Raw genomic sequence first — 26,905 nt, 5'->3', positions numbered from 1 at the left:
ATGGTTCGAAAATTTTAGTCAGGCTCTCTTGGAGTTTGGCTTTGTTCGTAGTCATACTGATCATTCTCTCTTTATATGTCGTCGATCGACGGGCATCATGGTTCTCATTGTCTATTTGGATGATATTGTTTTGTCCGATAGTGATTCTGCTGGAATGAGAGAGGTCAAAGATTTTTTGAAGACCAAGTTTGAAATCAAGGATCTTGGTCCTCTTCGCTACTTCCTCGGAATTGAAGTTGCTCGCTCATCATCCAAATTGGTCTTGTCACAACGAAAATATGCGCTCGATCTTCTCATGGAGACCGGCATGTTAGGGTGCAAGCCTGCTACCACTCCCATGGATACTTCACAGAAGCTTCGACCAGATGATGGTCCTCTCCTTACTGATCCCAACATGTATCGACGACTTGTAGGCCGGCTTATTTACCTGACTATTACTCGCCCAGATCTCTCATTTGCAGTGGGGGTTGTTAGCCAATTCATGCAAGCTCCCTGTACTTCTCATCTCACGGCTGTCTACCGCATACTTCGGTATTTAAAATCAGCCCCGGGTCTTGGCCTCTACTTTCAGTTGCATGGTCATCTTCATCTTTCTGGCTATTCCGATGCTGATTGTGCAGGTAGTACTTTTGATCGCCGCTCTACATCCGGCTTCTGTACCTTCCTAGGTGGCAATCTTATAACCTGGAAGACCAAAAAGCAGCCAGTTGTTGCCCGGTCCTCGGCTGAAGCTGAATATCGTGCTATGGCTCATGCGACATGTGAACTTGTGTGGCTTCGCAATCTTCTTGAAGAACTTGGCTATCCTCCTTCGGGTCCTATTCCTCTTCACTGTGACAATCAAGCGGCCATCCATATTGCTCGTAACCCAGTTTTCCCCGAGCGAACCAAGCATATTGAGGTTGACTGTCACTTTATTCGGGAGAAAGTCGCTTCTAAGGAAATTGTCACTCCTTTTGTTCGATCTGGGGATCAACTTGCTGATGTTCTTACAAAATCCTTGAGTCGAGATGCTCTTTATCGTGTTCATGACAAGTTGGGCATGATCAACATCTATGCTCCAACTTGAGGGGGAGTATAGAGAATGCTAGTGTATTGTATTTATTGTGTGTCCTTTTAGTGTAAGTGCATGAGCACACTTCCCTATTCCCCTGCAGTGTACTATACGCTTTTTCATAATAAAATATTATGTGTTAGGGCATGCAAGCCGAACAAATCATCTCTCCCAAACTCTCCTCCTCCTTCTCTCTCAATATTCTCATCTCTTCTTCACATTATCCTCATCAAATCTTTTTCTACTACAAGTACCCTCAAACCTTGGCTGTTGGTTAATTTTCAGGGCTTAGTAAAATTCAGCATCCACAGACCTGACAAAACAGTTCACTTTCTGAGTCATTTCAACAGTAATAATTTGTGTCTGTCACCCAAAAGGGCCCTTAGATTATACCCACAAGTTACTGTAGCAATTTAGAAATCCTGATAGCTTCTACAACCAAAACTACATCAAAATCCAACAAATAGGGCTAATTCAAACAGTTAAAGAAACAAGCTTAGTTAAGCAAACGTAATAGCAATCTTCCTCAAGTAATTCCACAACTTCTCTAACTAACCTGTAAATTGGGGAGCAACAGTTCCAAGAGTCAGCTTCGAAAATTTGAGAGAAGATAAGATGACTGGTCTATATTGTTCTAGAACTGGTTCGACAGAAGTTTTAATCAGCTCAGATGCTGCCTGCATCATCATTATATGAAGAACATGAGTTATTTGAGATCATTATGTTTTTCCATCCCAATATCGCCGTTACATGCAAAATATTCAGAGCTGGAGCATCAAAAGAAGCAACATAAAAACTGCTGAATTGTCCAATAACATGAAAAATAGCATGACACAACTAGCAAAAGCCTACCTCATTGACATATGGCCAGATTTTTGTGAGTTCAAGATTAAGCCAATTCAACTGCAATACAAAAGAAAATAATATCAACATCTACGGAAATAAAAGTAGAACATGGAAGAAATACAACCCACAAAAAGAACATTTAACTCAACTTTTGGCGCTGTGAGAAAACAACCCAAGAAGGGTAAAATTCAGCTGGAAGAATTTTCCTTGTGTCCTCCACAGTCATCCTTGCAAAAGATGCCACGGTCGCAGCCTGGAAGAAACATAGAATTTGTTTTCTTAGTTCTGAAGCAAAACTGCAGAAATATAAATAAAATCCTAGTTCATGCACTGTCCATTCCATGTCAGCTTATCACCTTTATGACATGAATCCATACGTCTCTTAAGGTACCCACTTCATATGTGAAACAATGCGGGTAAAACTATGGGGTCCATATTATGGCCCAATCGTACATGAATATTTATGTTAAAATTAATTAAACTATAAAATTATATTTAAATAAACCTAGGATTGGTCCGATTCGCAAAACAACAGCATGTCATCTGCAAATTGAAGCCGGTTTACTTGTAGATCGAGATTTTCCACCCCAAGACCTTTATTAACCCTAGGAGCTTTATCCATGTCTAAGTTGCATATTATTTAAGATCTTCCTTGTCTATGTATGCCATCAATGCATTCATGAGCAACGAAAAAAAGTCTGTCTAGATTTTCTTTCCGCAGACAAAGGCCACCTATCATCTAGGTATCACTCAGCCTAGAACAAACTGTAGTCTCAAAGCCAGTTTCTGAGAATTTTTGTAGTAAGCAAATAGGTATTGCATCTTTTAGAGATTCAGCCCCTACTTTCAAAGGTATAAACACAATCAATGACACCCCTAAGTCTTTTGATAGCCTTCCACTTTCATAAATTTATGAAATGTAATAGAGAAGTCCTTTCTTCATCTCAAAATACCAGAAAGAATCCAATGAGAAAACCATCCAGACCTGGGGCTTTATCTCTATCCAGACTGGGCGCCGTCAATTCCACTCCTTGTTAATGGGCCCTTCCAACGAAGTTGCTTCCTCTTTAGATGGATGGTTGAACGCATGTGATCAAGATTCATAGAACCAAGCCTTGCTCATGAGAAGATTTGAATAAAAGTTGACAATCACCTCAATAATCTTTAGACCGCACTTCAATCCTTTCCCCCTCATTATAGGTCTATAATTTTGGTTGCATCTCCTTCTAAGATTAGCAATTCCCAGGAAAATTTCTATATTCTTGTCCCCTTCTTTCAGCCACACTGCCTAAGAACTTCACTTAATTTCCTCTACCTTTTTACTTGAATTCAGTATTTAACTCAATTTAGACTCTCTTCCTCTAAAAGGGGAGCCAATTCTCCCTTCCTACCAAAATCCTAGATTTCTACTCTTCCACAACCTCAATATTTTTCCCAATTCCGTCATTTTGTCTTTTCAATCAACATCTTGAGTTTCATTATTGTTGATGCTAAGATCTGGTCGTCCTCGCTGGACCATCGTGTATCTGCAAAACCAAATAACAATAGGGACCCTGGCTTTAACAGGGGACCCTCCAAAGCCAAAGTTAGATCAGGCACTCTGGGTCTAGTAGGACTAGGGTTTTTGTGCATACCTTTCACCGTAGGTGAGGTCTTTATTTATAGTTATTTGGTGCTAGTTACGTATGTGGAAACGCAATTGTCATGTAGTTGCGTATCGTGCGAGGGATTGTCTCCAGAATCCAAGACATTATCCTCGGCATGATTCTCGGCGAGGATACCGGGGGATTTGATCTTCTCGGCATTTGAAGGAAACCTTCCAGAGGTCTGCTTCCGAGGAGATCGTGACGGACGACCAAGGCCGACCTCCGAGACAAGTTGGCCAAGGTACTATAAACCGGGTCAAACTGTCGATCGTGGCCGAGGCCCTCTTTGGAGCGGGTCGGATCAATACTTATGGTCGTTCATTGGCCGCGACAACAAGACGCTGACCATAGCTTAGCCCACTGTTGGTAGTCGATGTTGGGTTGTGGATGTCGTGTTTGTTCATCTGGGCTGAGCTCTTATCCGACCTCTATTGCTCGCGCTTCAGATTCTTCTTTGTTCGGGCTGCCTTGGTCAATCCATTTTTACCCATAACAATTGCCCCCCACTTTCGAGCGTTCTACAGAAAGCTCAGGAAGTGAGTCAATGCAGACCGACTCCTGTACTATGCCTTGCGCGGGAGAGGTCGGGAACTCGGATCTACATGTCATGTTGGCCAGGATCCGACAAGCCGAGCTGAACTGTCAATCACGGTTGAGGCTAAGCTTCTGCATCAAGCTGGAACTAGAAATTCTATTAGTGACGATGAGTTACTACAAGTGGTTTGATGCACGAGCAGTCCACGGAAGTGGTGTTCGGTAGTAGAGACCGAGCTTGCTTCCTTGTCTATGCTTTGTATTCTCTCTCAATCGGGTTACTCCAGTCCAGTTTTACATTAGACTGGTGTTTGGAAACGAGGTCTTACACGCAGTAGCTCAGACATACTTGTCATTATGGTGAGAAAGGAAAACGCGACAAGTGCGGAATTCGAGGAGGCAAGCACGAGAATTGAGGGGATCTTCTAATGATTGGGACGTGTGGTAGCTCTAGAGACGAACCTGTTGAGGGCGGCAACTCTGCCCGTGAGGCATTGGATTTCCTTTGTAGTTCTGGGCGAGCTCATATTCATCAATTCTTGGATCTTGTCGGGATTTGCCTCAATCCCTCTCTGGTTGACCAGAAAGCCGAGGAACTTTCCCGAGCTTACCCCGAAGGCACATTTGCTCGGATTTAGCTTCATCTGGTATTTCCTCAAGATGGTAACATTTCTTCCAGGTCGGCCACATGGTCTGCAGCTCTAATGCTTTTGACCAACATGTCATCGATATATACATCCATGGAATGCCCAATCGGCTTGGTAAACATCTTGTTGATGAGTCGCTGGTACGTTGCTCCGGCATTCTTTAACCCAAAAGGCATGACTTTTTAGTAGTAGAGCCCTTTGCTAGTGACAAAGGTCATCTTCTGCTTGTCATGTGGATGCATCGCAATCTGATTATATCTTGAATAGGCGTCCATAAAGCTAAGGAGCTCATGCCCTACAGTATTATCCTTGGAAGAGGGAAACTGTCTTTGGGGCAAGCTTTACTCAGGTTTGTGTAGTTGACGCACACCCGCCATTTTCCATTAGACTTCTTAACAAGCACGACGTTGGTGATCCAGTCGGGGTAGTAAATTTCTTTAATGAAGTCGGCTTCGAGAAGCTTACTGACTTCTTCTCCAATGATGGCATACCATTCTAGTTCAAATGATCATCGCTTCTGCCTCACTGGTCAATGGTCGGGGCCAACATTCAGTCTGTGAACCATCACTTCGGGTTTGATGCCGGGCATGTCTTGGTGGGACTATGCGAAGACATCCGCATGTCGCTTTAGCAGATTGACGATCTCCTCTTGCTGACCAGGTGCCAACAACGAACCAACCTAAACCATGCGGAACGGGTCAGTTTCGCAAAGAGGTACGGCCACCAGGTCTTCCATCGGAGACCCTCTCTCAGTTGATTCTTCTCAGGGGTCGAGGGAGCTGACAACCATCATGTGTTGTCGCGTTCCTGCCCTCAAGACCGTTAAATAACATTGTCGGCCCACATGTTGATCACCTTTGACTTGGCCGACCCCGTGATCGGTCGGGAACTTCATCCAGAGGTGATAGGTCGACACCACTGCTCGCATGATGTTGACGGACGGTCGTCCTAAAATGATGTTGTAGACAGAAGGACAGTCGACTATAAGGAAGTCGATCATCACAATAGTCTAGTTGTGAGACATTCTCCCGCGGTCACAGGCAGTAGTATACTTCCCTCGGAGGTAACCCTCTCTCCCTTGAACCCGAGCAAGGGAGTTCGGACGGGACGCAATCAGGATCTCCCAATCCCCAAATTGTCGAATGCAACGGCAAAGAGAATATCGGCCGAACAGCCCGTGTCCACTAGTATATGGTGCACCTTATGATTAGCCACCATCATAGTGACTACCAGGGCGTCGTCATGTGGGTGGTGGATTCCTCAAGCGTCCTCCTCAGTAAAGGTCAAACTGCAAGGGAGCATCCTCTGTTCCTTTGCAGCCTTACATGCGAAGTTGACATGATGCTCTGAGCTACTGCCGTTGATGCTCTAAGCATGAGCGCCACGAGCTCTGTTCGAGTCTCCTCCTGTGAGTCCTCTGAATATTGTGCAGATCACGCCCGTCACCTCATTGTCATTCCTGTTGCCTTGTTGCTCGTTTCTCTGGTCTAATCGTTCATCCCTCTTCTTGTAGACATACCCTTAAATGTTTGTTACGAATGAGGGACTCAATCTCTTCCTTGAGATCGAAGCAGTCAGCGGTGGTATGGCCATGGTCGCGATAGAAGTGCCAGTATTTCTGCTTGTCCCATTTGTCGGCGTCGGCTTTCATCCTGTTTAGCCACTTCAAGATCCTCTTGTCGAGAACTTCCATAAGGACCCGCTTGCTACTGAACGGAACTTGTTCTCTAGTCGGCGATTCGGGCGCTGACTTCTGCCCGGGTCGTCATCCTTTCTTTTCTTGCTACTGACCAGGAGTGGTGGTTGCTCCTCTTTGCACTTCTGGTCCTTAGCTGAGCTCCCCGCACTCCTTGTAGCCTTCCGTGAGTTGGAGAGCTCTTCTGCGTTGGAGTATTTCTGTGCTTGGCTAAGGTAGTCAAAGGGTTCTTGCCGATGGAGAAGAGAATTTTGCCCTCCCTGAGACCGGATATCATGGCGGCCAAGGATATCTAATCTGAATAGCCATCCACCTATATTGCTTCCACATTGAAGCGAATAATGTAATCTTTTAACAACTCGTCCTCTTTGGGTAATAGTGAGGAGGTGGGTCGTTGGTTTCCGCCTATCTTTTCCGCCGATGAACTGTGTGAAGGTCTCACTAAGCTGTGCGAAGGAACTGATAGACCTCAACTTCAGCTGCCTGTACTACTTTTCGTGTTGTCCCTAATAAGGTCAGGGAGAATGCTAGGCACATCACCGCACTAGTCATACCGTGTAACTCCATCTAAGCTCTGTAAGATTCCAGATGCTCGGCTGGATCTCCGATCCCAAAATAGGGAGTGATCTGCGACATTCGGAATCTTGGCGAAAGTGGGGATCCCATGATGTCATCGGTAAAGGGTGGCTCTGTCTCCTACAACATGGCCTCAACTGAGGTGGAGACCCGGGCACAGTAAGCTTGTCGGATGTCACCAATCTGCCCTCGTATCTCCATGAGCTTTGCCTCCCAGGGGACCGCATTCTCTGCCATCACCTCGGGAGCCTTCCCGCGCCTTCACTTCTCCAACATGTGGCATAGGTCGGATTCGGCTAGCGAGGTAGTTCCCGTGGTGTGGGTGTGTACCTGACTATGCGGCCCGGGCTGTTGGTTGGCTCTGTGTAAATCAATCGACGCCTAAGGAGGTCGAGAGAGTTCGGTCGCCGCAGGCACTTCCCCTCCATGACCAATAGGTGGAATTTGCCTTTCCAATATCTACATTAGTCGATTCATATTGCCGGTTAAGGCTTCGACCTAATTCTCCAAGGAAACAAGCCGGCCACCCCTATTACGGGACCTCTGCATGGGTGCCACAGGGGTGGAATCGGCTTGGTGTTGTGAGGGTGGATTTTGAGGGCTTGCAGACTAGTCGAGCTCGGCTAGTGCTGGAGAAGTTGCGGCGATGGCGTCTAAAGCCCTCTTTCTTCCTTTCGCCATCGTAAAGTCACTTAAGGTGATAGGTGAATTGGGAATGGCTACGATGTCGTTCCCACAAACGGCGCCAAACTGTTGATGCTAAGATCCGGCCATCCTCGCTAGACCGCCATGTACCTGCAGAACCAAATAACAATGGGGACCCTGGCTATGACAAGGGACCCTCCGATGCCAAAGTTAGATCAAGCACTCTGGGTCTAGTAGGACTAAGGTTTTTGTGCATACCTTTCACCGTAGGTGAGGTCCTTATTTATAATTGTTTGGTGCTAGTTACATATGTGGAAACGAAATTGTCATGTAGTTGCGTATTGTGCGAGGGATTGTCTCCAGAATCCAAGACGTTATCCTCGGCATGATTCTCGGCGAGGATACCAGGGGATGGATCTTCCCGACATTTGAAGGAAACCTTTCGAAGGTCAACTTCCGAGGAGATCGCAATGGATGGTCGAGGCCGACCTCTGAGTCAGGTTGGCCAAGGTCATACAGACCGGGTCGAATTGTCAATTGTGGCCGAGGCCCTCTTTGGGGCAGGTTGGATCAATACTTATGGTCGTTCACTGGCCGCGACAGCAAGACGCTGACCATAGCCTAGCCCATTGTTGGTAGTCAATGTTGGGTTGTGGAGGTCATGTTCGTTCATCTAGGCCGAGCTCTTATCTGACCTCTATTGCTCGTGCTTCGGATTCTTCTTCGTTCTAGTTGCCATGGTCAATCCATTTTTACCCATAACAATTATTAACCTATATCTAGCCCAACCTACTACAATGGAAGATCCCAACCAATCTTTTACCTTCAAATAAAACCTTCTTCAAAACACATTATCTCCAATCAAACAGGCCTAGAACACCAAGATTCATAGCATGATTCCAGGAAAATGGAGCAATGATCAAACACCTAGGGGATAAAACCCAGTCAATACCAGGGAACATATCCCAATCTACCAATAACAAAAGTATATTAATTTTGAACATTGATGGATACTATTTATGATTTGGCCAAGTGAAGTTTACTCCTCTAAATGGAAGATCAATCAGCTCATGCTTGTCAACCTAGCTTGAGAAGACCCACACATTTCTTGTGATCTGCTACTTGCTACCATTATTGTTGTGCAGGATGCCTTTCATTCTACTTTTAAATTTGTTGCAGGAGCAGTTCAGTTGATCAAGAAATTCGGGGGTCAACCAAACCACGTTGTGATGTTCCAGTCAACCAAAGATTGTTTCGTTTGACCGAGAGTTTCTGTTGATAGCTCGGTCGACCGACAATTTGCGCGTTTTTGCACAAGTAAAGGGTATTTAAGCCTAATTTCGAATTAGGGCTTGTATCGACGAGTGTTTTCTTTCGAGGGGCAAGGGTTTTACTAAGCAAGGGGGTTTCTACACTTGAAAGGGCTTGGGAAGGGATTTTCTCAAGGGATCTAGGATTTCCTAGATGTGCGCATCGCAAGGAAAGATCCAGGTTTCGTCTATAATCGAAGAAGGTGGGTGGTGTAATCTCCAAGCTTTGATTATAATGTATCTCTATTGCTTTGTGCCATGTTTTTTTTCCCACAAGGGTTTTCCACATAAATATCAGTGTGTTCTATAGTTGATTGCTTTATTGTTTGGTTATTCTGCTTTATTTGATTGTTCTATCTTCGTTGTACGTGCTTTCGCAAAGCGTGCAGATTGACGATGGTATTAGATCCGAATTCCTAATACTTGGGGTTTGATCCGGGTTTGTTGTGGCTTAGGTTTACATCATTGTGGTGTTATAAGAAGCCGGTTTATTCCAACAAAGTGGTATCAAAGCATCAGGTTAAACGTTCAGGATTCAGCGAAGATGTCAAGATCAAAATTCGATATACAAAAATTTGATAAGAAGAACAATTTTAGTTTGCGGCAGCGAAAGGTCAAGGATATTCTGGTTCCACAAGGATTGAGCAATGCATTGTTGGAAACAAAACCTAAGAAGATGTCGGAGGATGACTAGAGTGATCTCGGGGAGAAAGCTATAAGCACCATCCATTTATGTCTATCGGATGAGATTATATACAACGTCTTGGATGAGGAATCTCCCCTGGAGATGTGGAATAAGCTAAAAGACCTATACATGTCGAAGTCCCCAACAACTAAGTTATTTGTGAAGAAACAACTTTTCGAGCTAAAATTGAAGGATCGGATCTCTTGGGACACATGAACACGTTTACAAAGGTGTGTAGCGAGTTTGTAAGGATCAAATAAACGATCAAGGAAGAAGACAAAGCAGTGCTACTTATAACATTGCTTGCTACTTATAACATTGCTTCTCGCATCATACGACCATCTCATCACTACTTTGTTATATGGGAAGAATACAATGAAGCTAGAGGAGATCACTGCGGCTCTTGTTTCTAACGAGATGAGGAAGAAGTCAAGTGATGAGGAATCTTAAGCGGAAGGGCTGGTCGAGAAAGGGGGTCAGGGACGCAGGCGATCTATGGAGGGATCTCGATCTGACAGGAAGAAAAAGTTTACATCGAAATCGAAGGCAAGGGACAGATGCTTCTATTGCGACATAAAGAAGCACTTCAAAAGAGACTGCCAAAAACAAAAGGATAACCTGAAAACCAAAGTAATAGGAAAGACAAGTGAATCAGCCAGGGTAGCAAAAGAGAACTCAAAAGGAGACTACCACTCAGTTTCTTCAGGTACGAGTCGTATCTTGGACACTTGGATTCTAGATTCAGGATATTCGTATCATGTGCCCAGATAGAACTTAGTTCGATTCTTACAAGTCATATGATGGTGGAAGTGTTCTAATAGGCAATGACGCAGCATGCAAGGCCATCGGAATAAGGACCATCAAGGTAAGGATGTTTGACGGAGTCACATGGACTCTAGGTGATGCCAGTCTAGGTGATGCCAGGCATGTCCCAGAGCTAAAGAAAAACTTAATATCCTTAGTGGTTTTAGATATGAATGATTGCACGTTCACCGCATCTGGCGGTGCATTAATGTTCACCAGAGGTTCAATGGTGTTGATAAAGAGACACAAGATTGGAAACTTGTACAAGTTGGTCGGGAGCACAGTTATGGGTGAGGCCACTACCACCACACAAGCAGAATCCAGAGCAGATGATACAAATTTGTGGCATATGCGGTTAGGGCATATGAGTGAGAGGGGCATGATGGAACTCCACAACCGGAAACTATTAAAGAGAGTTAAGGCATGCAAGGTGGATTTCTGTGGACATTCCATCCTAAGAAAGCATTGCAAGGTAAGGTTTAAGACTGTTGCTCACACTAGCGCAGGGTGCTTGACTATATTCATTCCGATGTTTGGGGGCTAGTGACAGTACTGTTTAAGAGAGGGGCACGATACTTCGTGACCTTCATAGACAACTACTCGATGAAGGTTTGGGTCTACTTCATGAAGCACAAGTCTGAGGTGCTCGCCAGGTTCAAGTAATAGAAGTCGGAAGTAGAGAAGCAAACAGGGAGATAGGTTAAGTGTTTCAGGTCAGATAATGGTACGAAGTACAGAGAGGCGGGATTCATGGAATTTTACAAGGAACGGGGTATCCAAGGCACTTCTTAATTCCAAAAACCCCACAGCATAATGGGGTGGCATAGAGAATGAATAGAACTCTGTTGGAGAGCAGAAAAGTATGTGGTTGCATGCGGGGCTACTAAAAAGCTTCTGAGCTGAAGCGGTGAATATAGCATGCTATATAGTAAATCAGTCACCATTTACAGTGCTAGACTCTAAGGTTGCAGAGGAAGTCTGGACTGACAAGGACATTGATTACTTAGGATTGAGAATCTTTAAGTCTCCAGCATATGTTCACGTGCAGAGTGACAGAAGTCGAAGTTGGATTCAAAGTATAGGAACCGCATCTTTATCAGGAATGAAACAAGCGTCAAGGGCTACAAGCTTTGAGTTTCAGTTTCAGAAAAGGTGGTTATTAGCAAAGATGTCATCTTCGATGAAGTGTCAATGCTGAAGACCAACAAGGACGTTGCAGCAAGGCAGTTAAATACACATGGTGAGACCGAGAGATTGTCAGTGCAGGTGGAGCCGGTTGAGCAGGTGACTGAAGGTGAAAATCAACAAGAGCAAGAGATTGAGCAAAATAATCAACACGACGCTCGGAAGAGTATAGCCAAGAACTGGGAGAAAAGAACCATTGAGCCCCGGTTCGGTACGGGATCGAGGACATGATTTTTTTGCATCGTTCACAGGGAATGGAGACCCATCCACCTTTCAAGAGGCAAAATCTGAAAAGGATGGCGATGAATGGATGTCGGCCATGGCAGAGGAGATAGAATCTCTACATATGAATCAGAAAAGGGAGTTGGTGGAACTTCCTAAAGGTCAGCGGGCTATAAGGTGTAAATAGGTCTATAGGAAGAAAGAGGCATTAACAGAAAAGGAGTGTATAAGGCAAGGCTTGTAGTGAAGGGGTACTCATAGAGGGAATGAGTGGATTACAATGAAGTTTTCTCTCCGGTCATGAAACATACCTCAATCAAGGTGCTACTAACGATGGTAGAGGAATCTAATTTGGAATTGGAGCAGCTCGATGTGAAGGCGACATTCCTTTATGGGAACTTGGATGAACTCATCTACATGAGGCATCCTGAGCTTGGTAAGGAGGGCCACGTGTGTAACTTGAAGAAGTCATTGTATGGGTTAAAGCAATCTCCAAGGCAGTGGTACAAGCAATTCGATTCATACATCATGGAGATTGGGTATAACAGGTGTGAGTACAATTGTTGCATTTACTTAAGGAGGGTACTTGAGGATGGGTCCTACATTCTACTTATGCTTTATATAGATGATGTGTTGATCGTTGCAAAGGATAAGACGGAGATACACTTAAGTCTGTTAAGCAATAAGTTTGACATGAAGGATTTGGGTGCTGCGAGGAAGATCCTAGGCATGGAGATACATAGGGACGGAGAGTCTAGGAAGTTGTGGCTTTCTCAGAAGGGTTATGTGTAGAAGGTTGCTGAAGAGGTTCTATATGGAAAGTGTTAAACCAGTTAGCACACCTCTAGCAGGTCAGTTGTCAATCAGGTAGTGTCTAAGTACAAAAGAGGAGATTTAGAAATGTCACGAGTATCGTACGCGAGTGCAATGGGAAGTCTCATATATGGAATAATTTGCACGAGGATGGATATCTCACAGGTAGCCAGTGCGGTTAGCAGGTATATGGTGAATCTAGAAAAAGAGCATTGGAAAGTTGTTAAGTGGATTCCCAGGTGTCTCAGGAGCACAGTCGGTATTGGAATCATGTTTGGGGGACCCGGAGCATCAAGTGGAGTTGTAGACTACGTGGATTCAGATTATGCAGATGATCTGAACAACAGGTCCACTACGAGATATGTTTTCAAATTAGTAGGCGAACCAGTATGTTAGAGATCTACACTACAGTCTATGATAGCGTTGTCTACAACTGAGGCGAAATGCATGGCTACGATAGAGGCGTCAAAGGAGGCATTGTAGTTGAAAGGTCTAATAGGAAAACTCAGGTTGAAGCAAGAGGCGGTTCAATTGCACTACGATAGTCAGAGTGTTATCCATCTGGTGATGAATCGACGTGAGGTTCCACAAGGTACGGGAGCTCATTACTTCAGAAGAGATTCTGTTTCAAAAGATTCATACGAACGAGAATGTCACGGACATGTTGACAAAACTAGTGACCACAGAAAAGTTCAAGCACTCCTTGGGCTTGATCAATCTCACTAGCCATTGATGAGATTGGGCACCCTTGCACAGGGGTGTGGACCATGGAATGCCAAATCGGTTACGTATCGGCCGTATCGGCCGATACGTAACGGTAACGGTGCGAACCGTTACCCGTTTCGGGGCCGAAACGGCCGATTCGATTTTTTGTACCCGTATCGGCCGATACGGGACCGATACGGGCGTAACGGGCCGTTACGGGCCCGTAACGGGCCCGAAACGGTAACTTTTTTTTTTAGCTCTGTTTTTACCCTTTTTTTGAAACCTCTTGCTTCCAAACTGTTTCTAAGTCCTTCTACTACTAATTTCGACCAACCTTAGCTAGGTATTTAATAGAAAAACACATTATATTATAGATTTTTTTGAATCAAAGCTCGGTGGGCCATTTTTCAGAAATTCATCAAAAATAGGTATTTATACTTTTTTTAATATATTTTGCTGTTTTAATCATGTCATATGATGTGTTAATCATAGTAGAACATGTTAATGTGCATTTTACAGAAATTCATCAAAAATAGGTATTTATACTTTTTTTAATATATTTTGCTGTTTTAATCATGTCATATGATGTGTTAATCATAGTAGAACATGTTAATGTGCATCTTACAGATTTGGGGTGCCATTTAATAATTTTTTTAATATTTTTTTCTATTTACGCATGAATTTTGGCCCCTTTTTTTAAAATTCGAAAAATCAGTTTTTAATGGTTGTTTTGTTGTTTTAATCATGCCATTTGATGTATTAATCATAGTAGAACATGTTAATGTGCATTTTACAGATTTGGGGTGCCATTTTATATTTTTTTAATATTTTTTTCTATTTACGCATTTATTTTGGCCCTTTTTTTGAAAATTCGAAAAACCATTTTTAAATGATTCTTTTGCTGTTTTAATGATGTCATATGATGTGTTAATCATAGTAGAACATGTTAATGTGCATTTTACAGATTTGGGGTTCCATTTTATATATTTTTTATATTTTTTTCTATTTACGCATTTATTTTGGCCCTTTTTTTGAAAATTCGAAAAATCATTTTTTAATGATTCTTTTGCTGTTTTAATGATGCCATATGATGTGTTAATCATAGTAGAACATGTTAATATGCATTTTACAGATTTGGGGTTCCATTTTAATATATTTTTTTTTCTATTTACGCATTTATTTTGGCCCTTTTTTGAAAATTCGAAAAATCATTTTTTAACGATTCTTTTGCTGTTTTAATGATGCCATATGATGTGTTAATCATAGTAGAACATGTTAATGTGTATTTTACATATTTGGGGTGCCATTTTATATATATTTTTTATTTTTTTCTATTTACGCATTTTTTGCGGCCCTTTTTTTGAAAATTCGAAAAATCATTTTTTAATGATTCTTTTGCTGTTTTAATGATGCCATATGATGTGTTAATCATAGTAGAACATGTTAATGTGCATTTTACATATTTGGGGTGCCATTTTATATTTTTTTCTATTTACGCATGAATTTTGGCCCTCAAAAATAATTGCAAACACCTAAATGTAAGATATTTTCATATTACATTCATTCTAATATATCTATCATTGATAGTAGATAGTTAGAAAATTAAATATATGAATTTTGTAGTCAAATTCAGGTTATCTGGTTCATAAATTCATCAGACAGTCCGATACAACTTCTCACTAAAGAGTGGACCGTTACACCACCATAAACATGTTCCAATTTATAAATGAATGCATATTTGGAATGCTTAGAATATTCCAGATTTAATCCATATTTTTTCATATTTTTTTGGCAAAAAAAAAAAATTGCGCCGTTACGGGCCGTTACGCCCCCGTATCACCGTTACGCCCCCGTATCCGTATCGGTTTTGGAGGTCACCGTTACGCCAACCGATACCGATACGGGACACCTTGGTGTGGACAGAGCTGCATTCCAGGTGGAGAATGCAACGGTCTACGCTCGAGGTGGAGGTTGCACAAAAGGTCTGCAAAGTGACTTAGCAGTATGTAAATCAAGGTAGAAATTGTTGTGCGGGATGCCTTACATTCTACCTTTAAATCTGTTGCAGGTGCAGTTTGGTCGACCGAGAAATTTGGGGGTCGACTGAACCACGTTGTGATGTTCCCGATCGATTAAAGATCGTTTCGGTTGACCAAGAGTTTCTGTTGATAGCTCGATCGACCAAAGGTGTAACCGACAGTTTGCGCGCTTTTGCATAAGTAAAGGGTATTTAAGCCTAATTCCGAATTAGGACTTGTACCGACGAGTGTTTTCTATCAAGGGGTAAGGGTTTTACTAAGAGAGAAGGTTTCTACACTTGTAAGGGCTTAAGAAATGATTTTCTCAAGGGCTCTAGGGTTTCCTAGAGGTGCGCATCGCAAGGAGAGATCTGAATTTCGTCTATAATTGAAAAAGGTGGAGTGGTGTAATCTCTAAGGCTTAGTGGATCTCTGTTTCTTTGTGCCGTGGTTTTTCCTGCAAGGGTTTTCCACGTAAATATCGTTGTGTTCTGTGGTTGATTGCTTTATTGTTTGGCTATTCTACTCCATTTGATTTTCTATCTTCATTGTACATGCTTCTGCAAAGCACGCAAATTAATGGCAGTATTAGATCTGAAGTTTTAATACCTAGGGTTTGTTGTGGCTAGGGTTTACATCGTTACAGTGTGATAAGGAGCCGGTTTACTCCAACAATTACTCTTCTGTAAGGAGAACCAGATCACGATGAAATTACCAACACACCAAGGCTCTCCCCATCTCCTGCGCATACTATCAAGTCCTACCTAGAAAGTTCCTAAATAGTCAAGGTCATTTGGGCCGTAAACTATTGTTAACATCCACCTTAGACTGTACCCCAAACCTATTTTAATAAAAATTACTAAACCATAAAGGCACTTAAGTCCAACTGGCATAGAAAATTACGATTAATTAACGTTAATAAATGCCAAGGTAGAGAAGGGAATGGGGTTGCCATCTTGGGTGGACCCCATCGTGGTGTTCATGTGAAATCCACCCTGACCACCATGTGTGTCACTCTATATTAAGCCCAGGACCCAAAAATCAGCCTCATCTATGAATCCGTGATTAAGGTGGACCACACAATTAGAAACAGTGTACAAGGCCAAGCTCAGCCTTCTAAACTATTTCCCTTGGTTTGGCCCACCTAAATCACTAATGGGCCTGATTGTTTGGTCCCATGACTAAATTTTAATGTGGAATCTAATTGTTGGAGTGGATTCAATATAATTATTATGGTGGGCCCTGTAAAAATCAAGGGTGGATGTCTCTCTCACAATTGTTTCCATTATTGTGGGCCACTTGAATCACCAGACGGACTAATTGTTTCGATATGGACCTAGAATGGGATTACACGGCTAATGGTCAAAATGGGCCTCACATACCCATCACAATGGACCCCTTCAAAAATCAAGGGTGAGTATTCGAAGTGAGGTGAAATAACTCCTCTGCTTGGACATCACTTCCCAAAGTGGGAGAAAATTAGGTATCTTAGGCATTAACCGGGTAACACCGTAATAGGTGCTTCCCTAACCATGGTGCCCACATATGTGTTGTATATCCACGCTATCCATCAATTTTTATAGCTTAGGACGGTCCCAACAATGAAGCAAATCCAAATCTCAAGTGGACTGCACCATAGGAGCTAGTGGCCTTTGAATCACCGTTGTTTTTAACGATGGGCTTTCAATCACTATTGTTTCCTATGGTGTGCTCCACATGAGATTTGGATCTACCTCATTTTTGGGCTCATGACCTAAAATGAGCTGGAAAAATGGATGGAGGCATGGATAAAACACATACATCATGGTGGGGCCCACAGATCTTTTCGAGCACAACACAATATAGACGTTTGTGTTGTGTGTTATGCTACGCAATCCCAGTCCTTTTTTTAACAGCTAGTTGATGGAAGGGCACCCTTGATTTTTAAGGGAACCATCGTGATGTGTGTGAAATTCACTCTAACCATTTGTTGTGCAATCACACATTATGCCTAGGGCCAAAAATCAAACCTCTAATTCAAGTGGGTTACACCAAAGGAAACAATTCGGAGAGAGAAATCCACCCTTGATTTTTATAGGGCCCACCGCAATGATTATATGAAATCCACTCCAACCATTAGATGCCACACCAAAATATGGGCTTGGAGCCCAAAACTCAAGCCCATCTGTGATTTAAGTGGGCCACACTTAGGGTTACAGTTTGGAGGGTGACCGGATGAGAGTTACCCTGTCCACTCTTTCCAATCATGTGGTCCACCTAAATCATAGATGAGGCTGATTTTTTGGCCTTAGGCCTAACATGGGTTGACTCACACGATGGATAGGGTAGATTTCACAACAACGTGGTGGGGCCTACTTGAGCCGCTCACCCGTTCTCCCTTCTATTCCTTTATTTATTATCTCATCTAAAACCAACAATAATATTAATTAATCACCGGTTATTGAAGTGGTTGCACGGTCCAACCAATTGGACTTGAGAGTTTCTCATACATACAAACATGTGTGCGTAACAAACAGCGTTATCTCTCTGCCTCACCAGACAATCCCATGCCTAGTAAAGGAGGAGGGTTGATGTCAAGTGGGGAGCCAGTAGTTAACCCTAAAAATTATAAGAAGTTGACCCCAAATAGTTTAAAGAAGGCAACGGTGATGTCAATATAGTTGTGAACAGTACCCTAAGATTTTGGTCAAGCAGATCCAACATCTAGATCCATAACTTCGACCGAAACTCATGCCTATCCCCAAGTAACATAGCTTATGAGAATTGTCTCGACTCTGCTGGTGAGATTTTACCCGCCCATTGCCAGTCCTCTGCCCAAATATAGGAGGATCGCATCAAGTTGGCAACCAGCATCACACTTCCGCGACAGCTTTTATCATAAATCCCGACAATCTGACATTTCAAGCTCATGATAGGTTGTTACTAGTAAGCGACACACTGCACCGGCACTCAGCTACTGTGAGAAATGAACCAACCCTAATTAATTGGGATAAGCTTAGATGACGATGATGACCTGTCTAGACTCAAACATCATTGAACACTAAGAAATCAAGTTCATATTCATTTCCAAACGTGATTTCTGTTAAATGGCATTTCCTTCGGAAGGATTGATGTGGTTCCATTTCTTGGTTGCATGAAGAGAAGCAGGTTGCCTATTTTGGAAAAGCTAGAAGTTCAAAGCATCTAGAAATCGCTAATACCACGCACATAGGGAAATCTTAGTGCTCCCCACCTTCATCGAGATGTTGGCAACATCCCCAAAGCCTTTTAGTGTCAAGTGGCTTGACCAATCACCATTCCAGACAATCCATTAATCATAACATTGGCGGCAAGCATTGGTGCAAAAATCACACTAATCATGTGATCCTAACCATTTGATCGTTCGCATGAAAATTGGAAAGCGAAGATTGAGCTGAGAAAAAAAAAAAAGGTCCAATCATCATCTTCAAACATCGAGTAAATATGTCCGGCCATGGATTGCTTATGATTCAAAGATGTGCTTTCGTTTGATGATGCTAATGATCTCATATATGGCTCACAAAATGTGGACGGTTGTGACAAAATGTCCCACATTCACATGGTTGGGTTCATCCAATCGGTGTGATTTTCACACTATGGCTTGCCCCCCAGTGAATTGTCATGTGGTATTAAAATATATGTATTAAATTACATTAAAATATGCACATATATATATAGTAAGAATATATTGTATCCAAGGTATTCCATAATGATAATGATGGTCGTAACGGCCACCACCATTATCGTTACAATACAGACCGTAATGACCATTACGGTCTTCTTTTCTTTTCTTTTTTGAAAAAAGAACTTGTATCAGCCCAATAACAGCCTATTACAATGCCGTTATGGGTAATTTTTTCCGTAACGGCCATTACGACCCCATAGTAGAAGGTGATTTGATGATTATGGTGTGGAGAAAAGAGGAGAGAGAGAAGAAGAGGAAAGATGAGAGTTTGACGAAATGTTGTGTATTAGGCAACATGCCCTAACACACAATGTTTTATTAGAATAGAGCATATAGTACACTGCAGGAGAATAGGAAAGAGTGCATATGCACTTACATTAAAAGAGCCACTAACCACACACATTATACACTAACACTCAATAAACTCTCCCTCAATTTGGAGCATAGATGTTGATCATGCCCAATTTATCACTAACACGATGCAGAGCATCTCGACTCAAAGACTTTGTAAGAACATCAGCAAGCTGATCCTCGGATCGAACAGAAGGGGTGATGAGTTCCTTAAAGGCAACTTTCTCCCGAATAAAGTGACAATTGACCTCAATATGCTTGGTGCGCTCGTGGAAAACCAGGTTACGAGCAACATGGATGGCCGCTTGGTTGTCGTAATGAAGAGGAATAGGAACCGAAGGAGGATATTTAATGTAGGACAACTAACCACTTGCTCTAAAAGCTCGAACTGATAGAGCGTGGTGAATTAATTCATTTATCTCATAGCCCAGGCCCCATGCCCCATGGGTTAGGACTTCGCCCGAACCCCCCTCGTGGGCCCCACTTCACATGTGTTCCGCTTCACACAAGCCACCCGCCTCACACGGGTGGGGCCCGCCTCACACAAGTCGCCTACCACGAGTGTGTCCTCGCATCCCATAGGCTACCCCACTTAAGCCCGGTGTGAAAATGTCCCTGCATTAATCACCCCCGATGAGGAATCTCGAACACGAGACCTCCCGCTTTGATACCACTTTGATGTATAAGACAACTAACCACTTGTTCTAAAAGCTAAAACTGATAGAGCATGGCAAATTAATCCCTTTATCTCATTGCCCAAGCCCCACATTGCATGGGTTAGGACTTAGGACCTTGGCCGAACCCCCCTCATGGGCCCCACTTCACACGAGCCACCCGCCTCACACGGGTTGCCCAGCACAAGTGTGTCCCCGCATCCCACAGGCTACCCCGCTCGAGCCCGGTGTGAAAATGCTCATGCATAATAGCCAAGTTCTTTAAGAAGGGTGCAAAGCCATGTGAGCTTACATGTCACATGAGCCATAGCACGATATTCTACTTCAACCGAGGACCGAGTAACAACTAATTGCTTCTTGCTCTTCCATATGATAAGAATACCACCTAAGAAGGTATAGAAGCCGGATGTAAAGCGACGATCATAAGTACTACCTGCGCAATCGGCATCAGAATAGCCAGAAAGATAAAGATGACCATGCAACTGAAAGCGGAGGCCAAGACCCGAGGCTGATTTTAGATACCAAAATATGTCGTATACAACTGTGAGATGTGAAGAACGAAGAGCTTGCACGAATTGGCTAACAACGCCCATCGCAAAGGAGAGATCTACGTGAGTAAGAGTCAAGTAAATTAGATGGCCTACAAGTCATTGATACATCCCGGGATCATAAATGAGAGCACCATCATCTGGCCGAAGCTTCTGCAAAGTATCTATGGGGGTGGTAGCAGGTTTGCATCTTAATATGCCGGTCTCTATAATAAGATCAAACGCATATTTTTGTTGTGACAAGACCACCCCGGATAAGGAGCGACCAACTTCAATTCCTAGGAAGTAGCGAAGAGGACCAAGATCCTTGTTCACAAACTTGGTCTTCATAAATTCTTTGACCTCCCACAATCTAACCGAATCACTACCGAACAGAACAATATCATCCACATACACAATGAGAACCATGATGCCCGTCGATCGACGACATATAAAGAGGGAATGAACAACATGACTACAAACAAAGTCGGACTCCATGAGAGCCTGACTAAATTTTTCAAACCATGCACATCGGGATTGTTTGAGTCTATAAAAAGCCTTATTCAACCGACATACAAGCGCAAGGTTGTGGGAAGTAACAAAGCCAAGAAGTTGATGCATGTATACTTCCTCTACAAGGTCTCCATGGAGAAATGCATTCTTAACATCAAGTTGAAACAAGGGCTAGGATAAATTTACGACCAAGGAGATCACAAAACGAATAGAATTAAGCTTAGCCACTTGAAAGAATGTCTCGAAGTAATCCACACCATGAGTCTGCGTGTAGCCCCTAGTAACAAGACGGGCTTTATGCGATCAATGGAGCCATCCGGAAGGAACTTGACCATGTAAACCCATCGACATCCAATAGGTTTATGCCCTAAAGGGAGTGGTACAAGCTCCCAAATATGATTCTTCTCAAGAGCAGACATTTCTTCTATTATCACCTTCGCCCAATCAGGACTTTGAATAGCATGTGAGAGAGACCGAGGAATAGTACGTGATGAAAGAGAAGCTGCAAACGACTAAAGGGACAGTGAAAGATGATCATATGAAACGAAATTACTAATGAAGTGCTGAGTACAAGATCGTAACCCTTTGCGCAAGGCAATGGGGAGATCCAGACTTAAGATAGTAGAGTCACCTAAGCCAACAAACAAAGTGAGTGGAAGGCTAGATGGTTGAGCGTGTGAAGATTTATCTCGACAGTGATACACCCGCAAAGGCTTAAGGTCACCCAAATCACCAGCATGATGTTGATCGAAGGGAAGAGGAGTTTTCCCGTGATCACTAGTGGAAAGAGGAAAAGGATAAGAGTCATACTCCCCCTGACTCGCAAGAGGATCACAGAGGGATCGACCTTGAGCTGGAAAAAAGAAAAGAAACATCCTCAAAGAAGGTTACATCGGTAGATACATATTTCTTGCGAGTCGATGGGTCATAACATTTATACTGTTTCTGACTCCGAGTGTACCCTCAGAAGACATTTAATTGCCCTGGGACTAAGTTTATCATTACTTCCATTCAAAATTTGAACAAAGCATGTGCAACCAAAAACTTTAGGTGGTAGAGGAAAGCGATTGTCATGAGAATACAGTATAGTAAATGAAGATTTGTAAGACAATATACGTAAGGGTATATGATTAATAAGAAATGTAGCAGTTAGAAGAGTATCACCCCAAAAAATGTTTAAGCAGGTGCATACCAAGGAGAAGGGTGCGAGCAACTACAAGCAGATAACAATTCTTTTGTTCTACGATACCATTTTGTTGAGGTGTGCGAGCACATGACATCCGCGACAAAATACCATGCTCCTATGAGTGTGACATGCTGAGTGTGTGGAGAAGGAGAATAAGAGGAAAAGAGTTGTGACTTACCAATCATATGAGGGGATGATTAGAGTCTATGACCTACGAGGTAGGAGATGATGACGAGAAGAGCAGTACCTGACTGGGCCGAAGTTGCGTGAGAAGGCTTAAGGATATCATGAACATGAAGCTGCATTAGGGCATTATATGCAGCCCGAGAAATAATAAGAGACTCCCCTAAAAACTGATAACTATTAGGTGGAAGACTCCCTTAGGAGCAACTGTGGAAGCAACAGAAGCAGTGGCACACGTAGGACGACCATGAAGCTGCCAGCAATAATCAACAATATGATTGGTTCCACCGTAATGCGAACAAATGCAGGAACCATCACGTCCTCATCTACGTCCACCACAACTATGAAGATTACGACCGCCATAACTGCGATTTCCCTCACGGCTTCCACCACAACCACCATAACCAAAAGTGCGCCCTGAACTCAAGGATAGTACCCAAAGGCCAAGAGAAAGGGAAGATTGATTGCCAACAAGATGTGTCGAACACTCTGGTGGCATAAATGAATGAGAAGGGAGAGTGGGGACAGTAGCACGTTGGCACGTGGCATTGACTGTCGTCAACAGGAGAAGAGGATCCTGTACAATGACATGATCCCGAATATTAAGATAATCGGAGTTCAACCCAGCTAGGAACTACATAATACGAGTATCATCCCACTGCTTGAGGGCATTTTCATGATCATCTTTACATTTGGAAGGAAGAGGTTGATACAGGTCCAGCTCATCCCACATACCCCGAAGTGTCGAATAGTAATCTTTTAATGATTTTGAGTTTTGTTGGAACTGACCAATTTCTTGAATAAGTTGGAATACTTGTGAAAAAATCTAAGACTCCGAGAATATATCATAAAGCGTATCCCAAATGTCTTTAGCCGAGGATAAAAACATCATTGAGTGGCTAACCGGAGAATCTATACTATTCAACAACTATGCAATAACTTGATAGTTCTCCTTTATCCAAGACTTGTTGGTAGCATCTGTAGAGCTTGAAGAATCATCTAAAATATACGACAACTTCTCACGGGCTCACAAGAACACTTTTAAAGATTGCGCCCATTGAATATAGTTGTTACCATTCAACTAAATAGAGGTAATCTATAAGGGGTTGGATTCAAGAGAGCCCATGCCAAAAGATGAGGGCCATTTGTCATCCATAGGAGACTCCAAGTAAAAAGGATTGATTCAAACAACTTTCTCACTCAATCCTTTAAGGGAATGTGAGATAAACCCCAAACAATCAAATAATCCTCCAAAATAACATCAAATCCAATCAGATCTGACTCAAACGAGTGAAAAACGGCCTAGTCGCACGTCCATTTGGGGTTAAAACCCTCTCAAACATGAATCATAGCTAAAAAAATCCTCCATGATTACCTTGGAGGAAAGATTTTGGTCCATCTTGAGCAAAGAAACCAAATAAAAACTTACTGATTTGAGGCAGATCAAAGAAAATCTGATTAGGGACCCGATTTTCAAATTTCTCTATTTCGGCCAAAACACCTTGAAAGAAGGTCTAAAAAATTTTCAAAAAATCATGACAAATCTTCTAAAATCAAAATCTATCAAACCCCTAAACTTTTAGCTCAAATGGGGTCCATGCGTCCGTACAACGCTGACGTCAGTCGTACGGCTGCTAACGTCAGCAAGGTGACATGTTGCCTCTCAACTTGTTAGATACCCTAATCTATGCTCTAATACCAAGTAGAAGGTGATTTGATGATTATGGTGCAAAGAAAAGAGGAGGAGAGAGAAGAGAAGAGGAAGTAAGAGAGTTTAGGGAAATGTTGTGTATTATGCAACATGCCCTAACACAAAATATTTTATTACAATAGAGTATATATTACAATGCAAGAGAAGAGGAAAAAGTGCACATGCACTTACATTAAAAAAGCCACTAACCACACACACTATACACTAACACTCTAGACCCATAACGTGTAACATTTACCAACATTATGTAACGGCTGTTACAACACACCATGAGTACATCTTTCTTTATTAAAAGAAACTATTCTGTAGAAAGTTAAAGAGTTTTTTTTTTTTTTTTTTTTTTTTTTTTAATATTTTTAAACATATGATCGATCTTAAGATTCATGAAATCAAGGTTACATGAATTATTATCTTTTTCTATTGCAAAATGGTGACCCCCACATCCATATAGGAGATGCATAGCAATAAATCCCACCTAGAGAGAGATGAAAAGGAAAAAAGAAAAAAGAAAAAAGAAAAAAAAGGAAAGGAAAGAAAAAGGAAAAGAAAGAAAGGAAGCAAGAGAAATGCAGCTCCTATGAGTTGGAAAGAATGAATCTTAAAGGGAGAATCATGGTTCTACAAGAATGCAAATTGAAAGCGTAAATCGGAAGGAGGCGTGAATCTTAAAGGGAGAATCATGGTTCCTACAAGAATGCAAATTGAAAGCGTAAATCAGAAGGAGGCGTATGTTAAATGGAAGGATCATGCAACTATGTTCCCTTTCCTAGGCCTAAAATGACAAGTTGTCATATCTTGTATGAAATTTAACTAGTAAGGTGGAATCAATGGAACAAATCAGATGCCATTGGTCAGCAAGTTATTACAAAAATTTGGCAAAAGTCCAATTTGCACGTGCGAGCCAAGGGCATGCCATGAGGCTGGGTATCACCAACTATTGGGATATTCCACAAGCAGACATGAGAAAGCCTATGTAAGTTGGTTTTTTTTTTTTTTTTTTTTTTGCATGCTAATCATGCTGCATGCATTGTATTGTATATCCATGGATGCTCAGGATTTTCTCAAAAAGTTGAGAGAAAGCGTGCCACCAAATCTTAGTATTCGACTCTCAATGACCTAGTGATAAGCCCAAAAGATCACAGGAGAAAGACTCGATCGGTCATAGAGGCCTATTGGCCTTTCCACACATGTGAGTCCACACATACAAACAGTTATGGCACCTAGAAGCTTTCCAATTTTTTTACTTTTTTAACAAAGAAAGAGAAAGAAAATAAGCAATAGTAATGCATCAGTTGGATTACATTGAAGATTTAGACCATTGATAATACATGCAATGCTCAATGTAGAGGTCATATTCCCAGTTCAGGATTCTGTACAGATGAAGACCATCATTTCAAATTATCCAGGATGTTCATCTTGTAGGCCCCATCATGGATGATCGATGATGCAAGAACTCCTTTCATCAGATAATCCTAACCGTCAAATTGTTGCATTGTAAATAGATGGTTAAAAAGAAGATATAACTAAAGAGTCAATATGCAGCAGCAAAGAAGTCTAAATTCAGATGGTTGGGATTGTTCAATGAAGGAACTTTTTTCCCCACACCCATCTACAGTGGGACCCATCCAGATTCGTGGCCTAGATTATTGCAAGGATTGGCCCTAACTGCATTGAATGCTAGCCCGAACAAGAAAACCATTAATCCAAGCTGAGCGTTCGGTAATACATCTTTAGAGGGGGGGAGGAATGCTGTCATGGCCATGGACGCAAAGATATGAACGCAAAAAACGAGATATATAAATCAACATTAACATAACTGAGTAACAAATGATAGCATGATATGAAGATTTGGCTGCAAGAATTCACAGATTCATGCCAAACAAAAGAAATTGAAAATGAAATGATTGATTAACAGCTTGCATCAGCGCTTGGATCACGAATACAGTAAAGGACATAATAGAAAAGAATCGTCAACAACAGAAATTAAATTCCACAACTCCAAAATATCTTACCAGCTCGGACCGGCGCTTGGATCGTGAATTCTCGGAATTAACGAAAGCAATCACAAGCCCGACACCAAATGCGATCCCGAGAACGAGTCCCACGAAGAACGACATATCCGCGAGTACCCAAGAAACAAACAGATAGAAAGCTCCAAGATTGACCAGAAATTACCAAAAACAAAAGAATTGGAGATACCCAAATGCCAGAAAAAGGACCATCAGCAGCAGAGCTGCTTGGATTCAGAAATAGAAGAATGGAGAAGCATCCAAGCAGAAGATTATCGACAAAAGCTCCATCATTTCTCCTTCAACCCCATGAAATAAAACTCAAAAACCAGATGAGCCAAATGAGGGAATTCACGTGTTTTTCGAAACCAGATGAGAAAATGGATTTATTTTCAAAATCGGAAATGCAGGAAGGTGTGGATTGAATGAAGATGGTCTATCCGTGGAGAGAGAGAAATGTCTTATTTTCTTGGATTTGTTTCAGAGATGCTCAAGAAAGGAAGTGTTCTGGATGCTTGTCTTCCCTTCCTTGTTTCCTTGTTCAATCATCTCCGCCGGACACAAGCGTCTAAAAGCAGGATCCCGTATGGTAGGCTTTCACACGCGGCTTTGCAGCACGCGTGTGACAGATCTGGCCGTTCTTCAGATGGGGCGCACTTTGA

At 42.3% G+C, this 26,905-nt stretch overlaps 1 protein-coding gene across 2 annotated transcripts in view; it reads right to left on the bottom strand.

The window, feature by feature from the left end:
* The window catches only part of LOC131258377 (synaptotagmin-5), an 86,241-nt gene extending 59,449 nt beyond the window's left edge, over positions 1 to 26,792 (bottom strand). Inside the window, exons 1-4 of one of the 2 annotated variants that reach the window (XM_058259662.1) lie at positions 26,247 to 26,792; positions 2,051 to 2,153; positions 1,907 to 1,959; positions 1,611 to 1,731 (exon numbers count right to left, since the gene is read on the bottom strand). In XM_058259662.1, the coding sequence (XP_058115645.1) occupies positions 1,611 to 1,731; positions 1,907 to 1,959; positions 2,051 to 2,153; positions 26,247 to 26,351 (382 nt within the window). In that variant the 5' untranslated portion in view covers positions 26,352 to 26,792. The remainder of the gene's footprint in view (positions 1 to 1,610; positions 1,732 to 1,906; positions 1,960 to 2,050; positions 2,154 to 26,246) is intronic. The other variant, XM_058259661.1, reaches the window with a different exon arrangement.
* Positions 26,793 to 26,905: the final 113 nt, after the last annotated feature.

The sequence above is a fragment of the Magnolia sinica genome, chromosome 10, assembly GCF_029962835.1.
Source record: "Magnolia sinica isolate HGM2019 chromosome 10, MsV1, whole genome shotgun sequence".
Taxonomy (NCBI): domain Eukaryota; kingdom Viridiplantae; phylum Streptophyta; class Magnoliopsida; order Magnoliales; family Magnoliaceae; genus Magnolia; species Magnolia sinica.
This window is presented reverse-complemented; position numbering and strand designations above follow the sequence as displayed.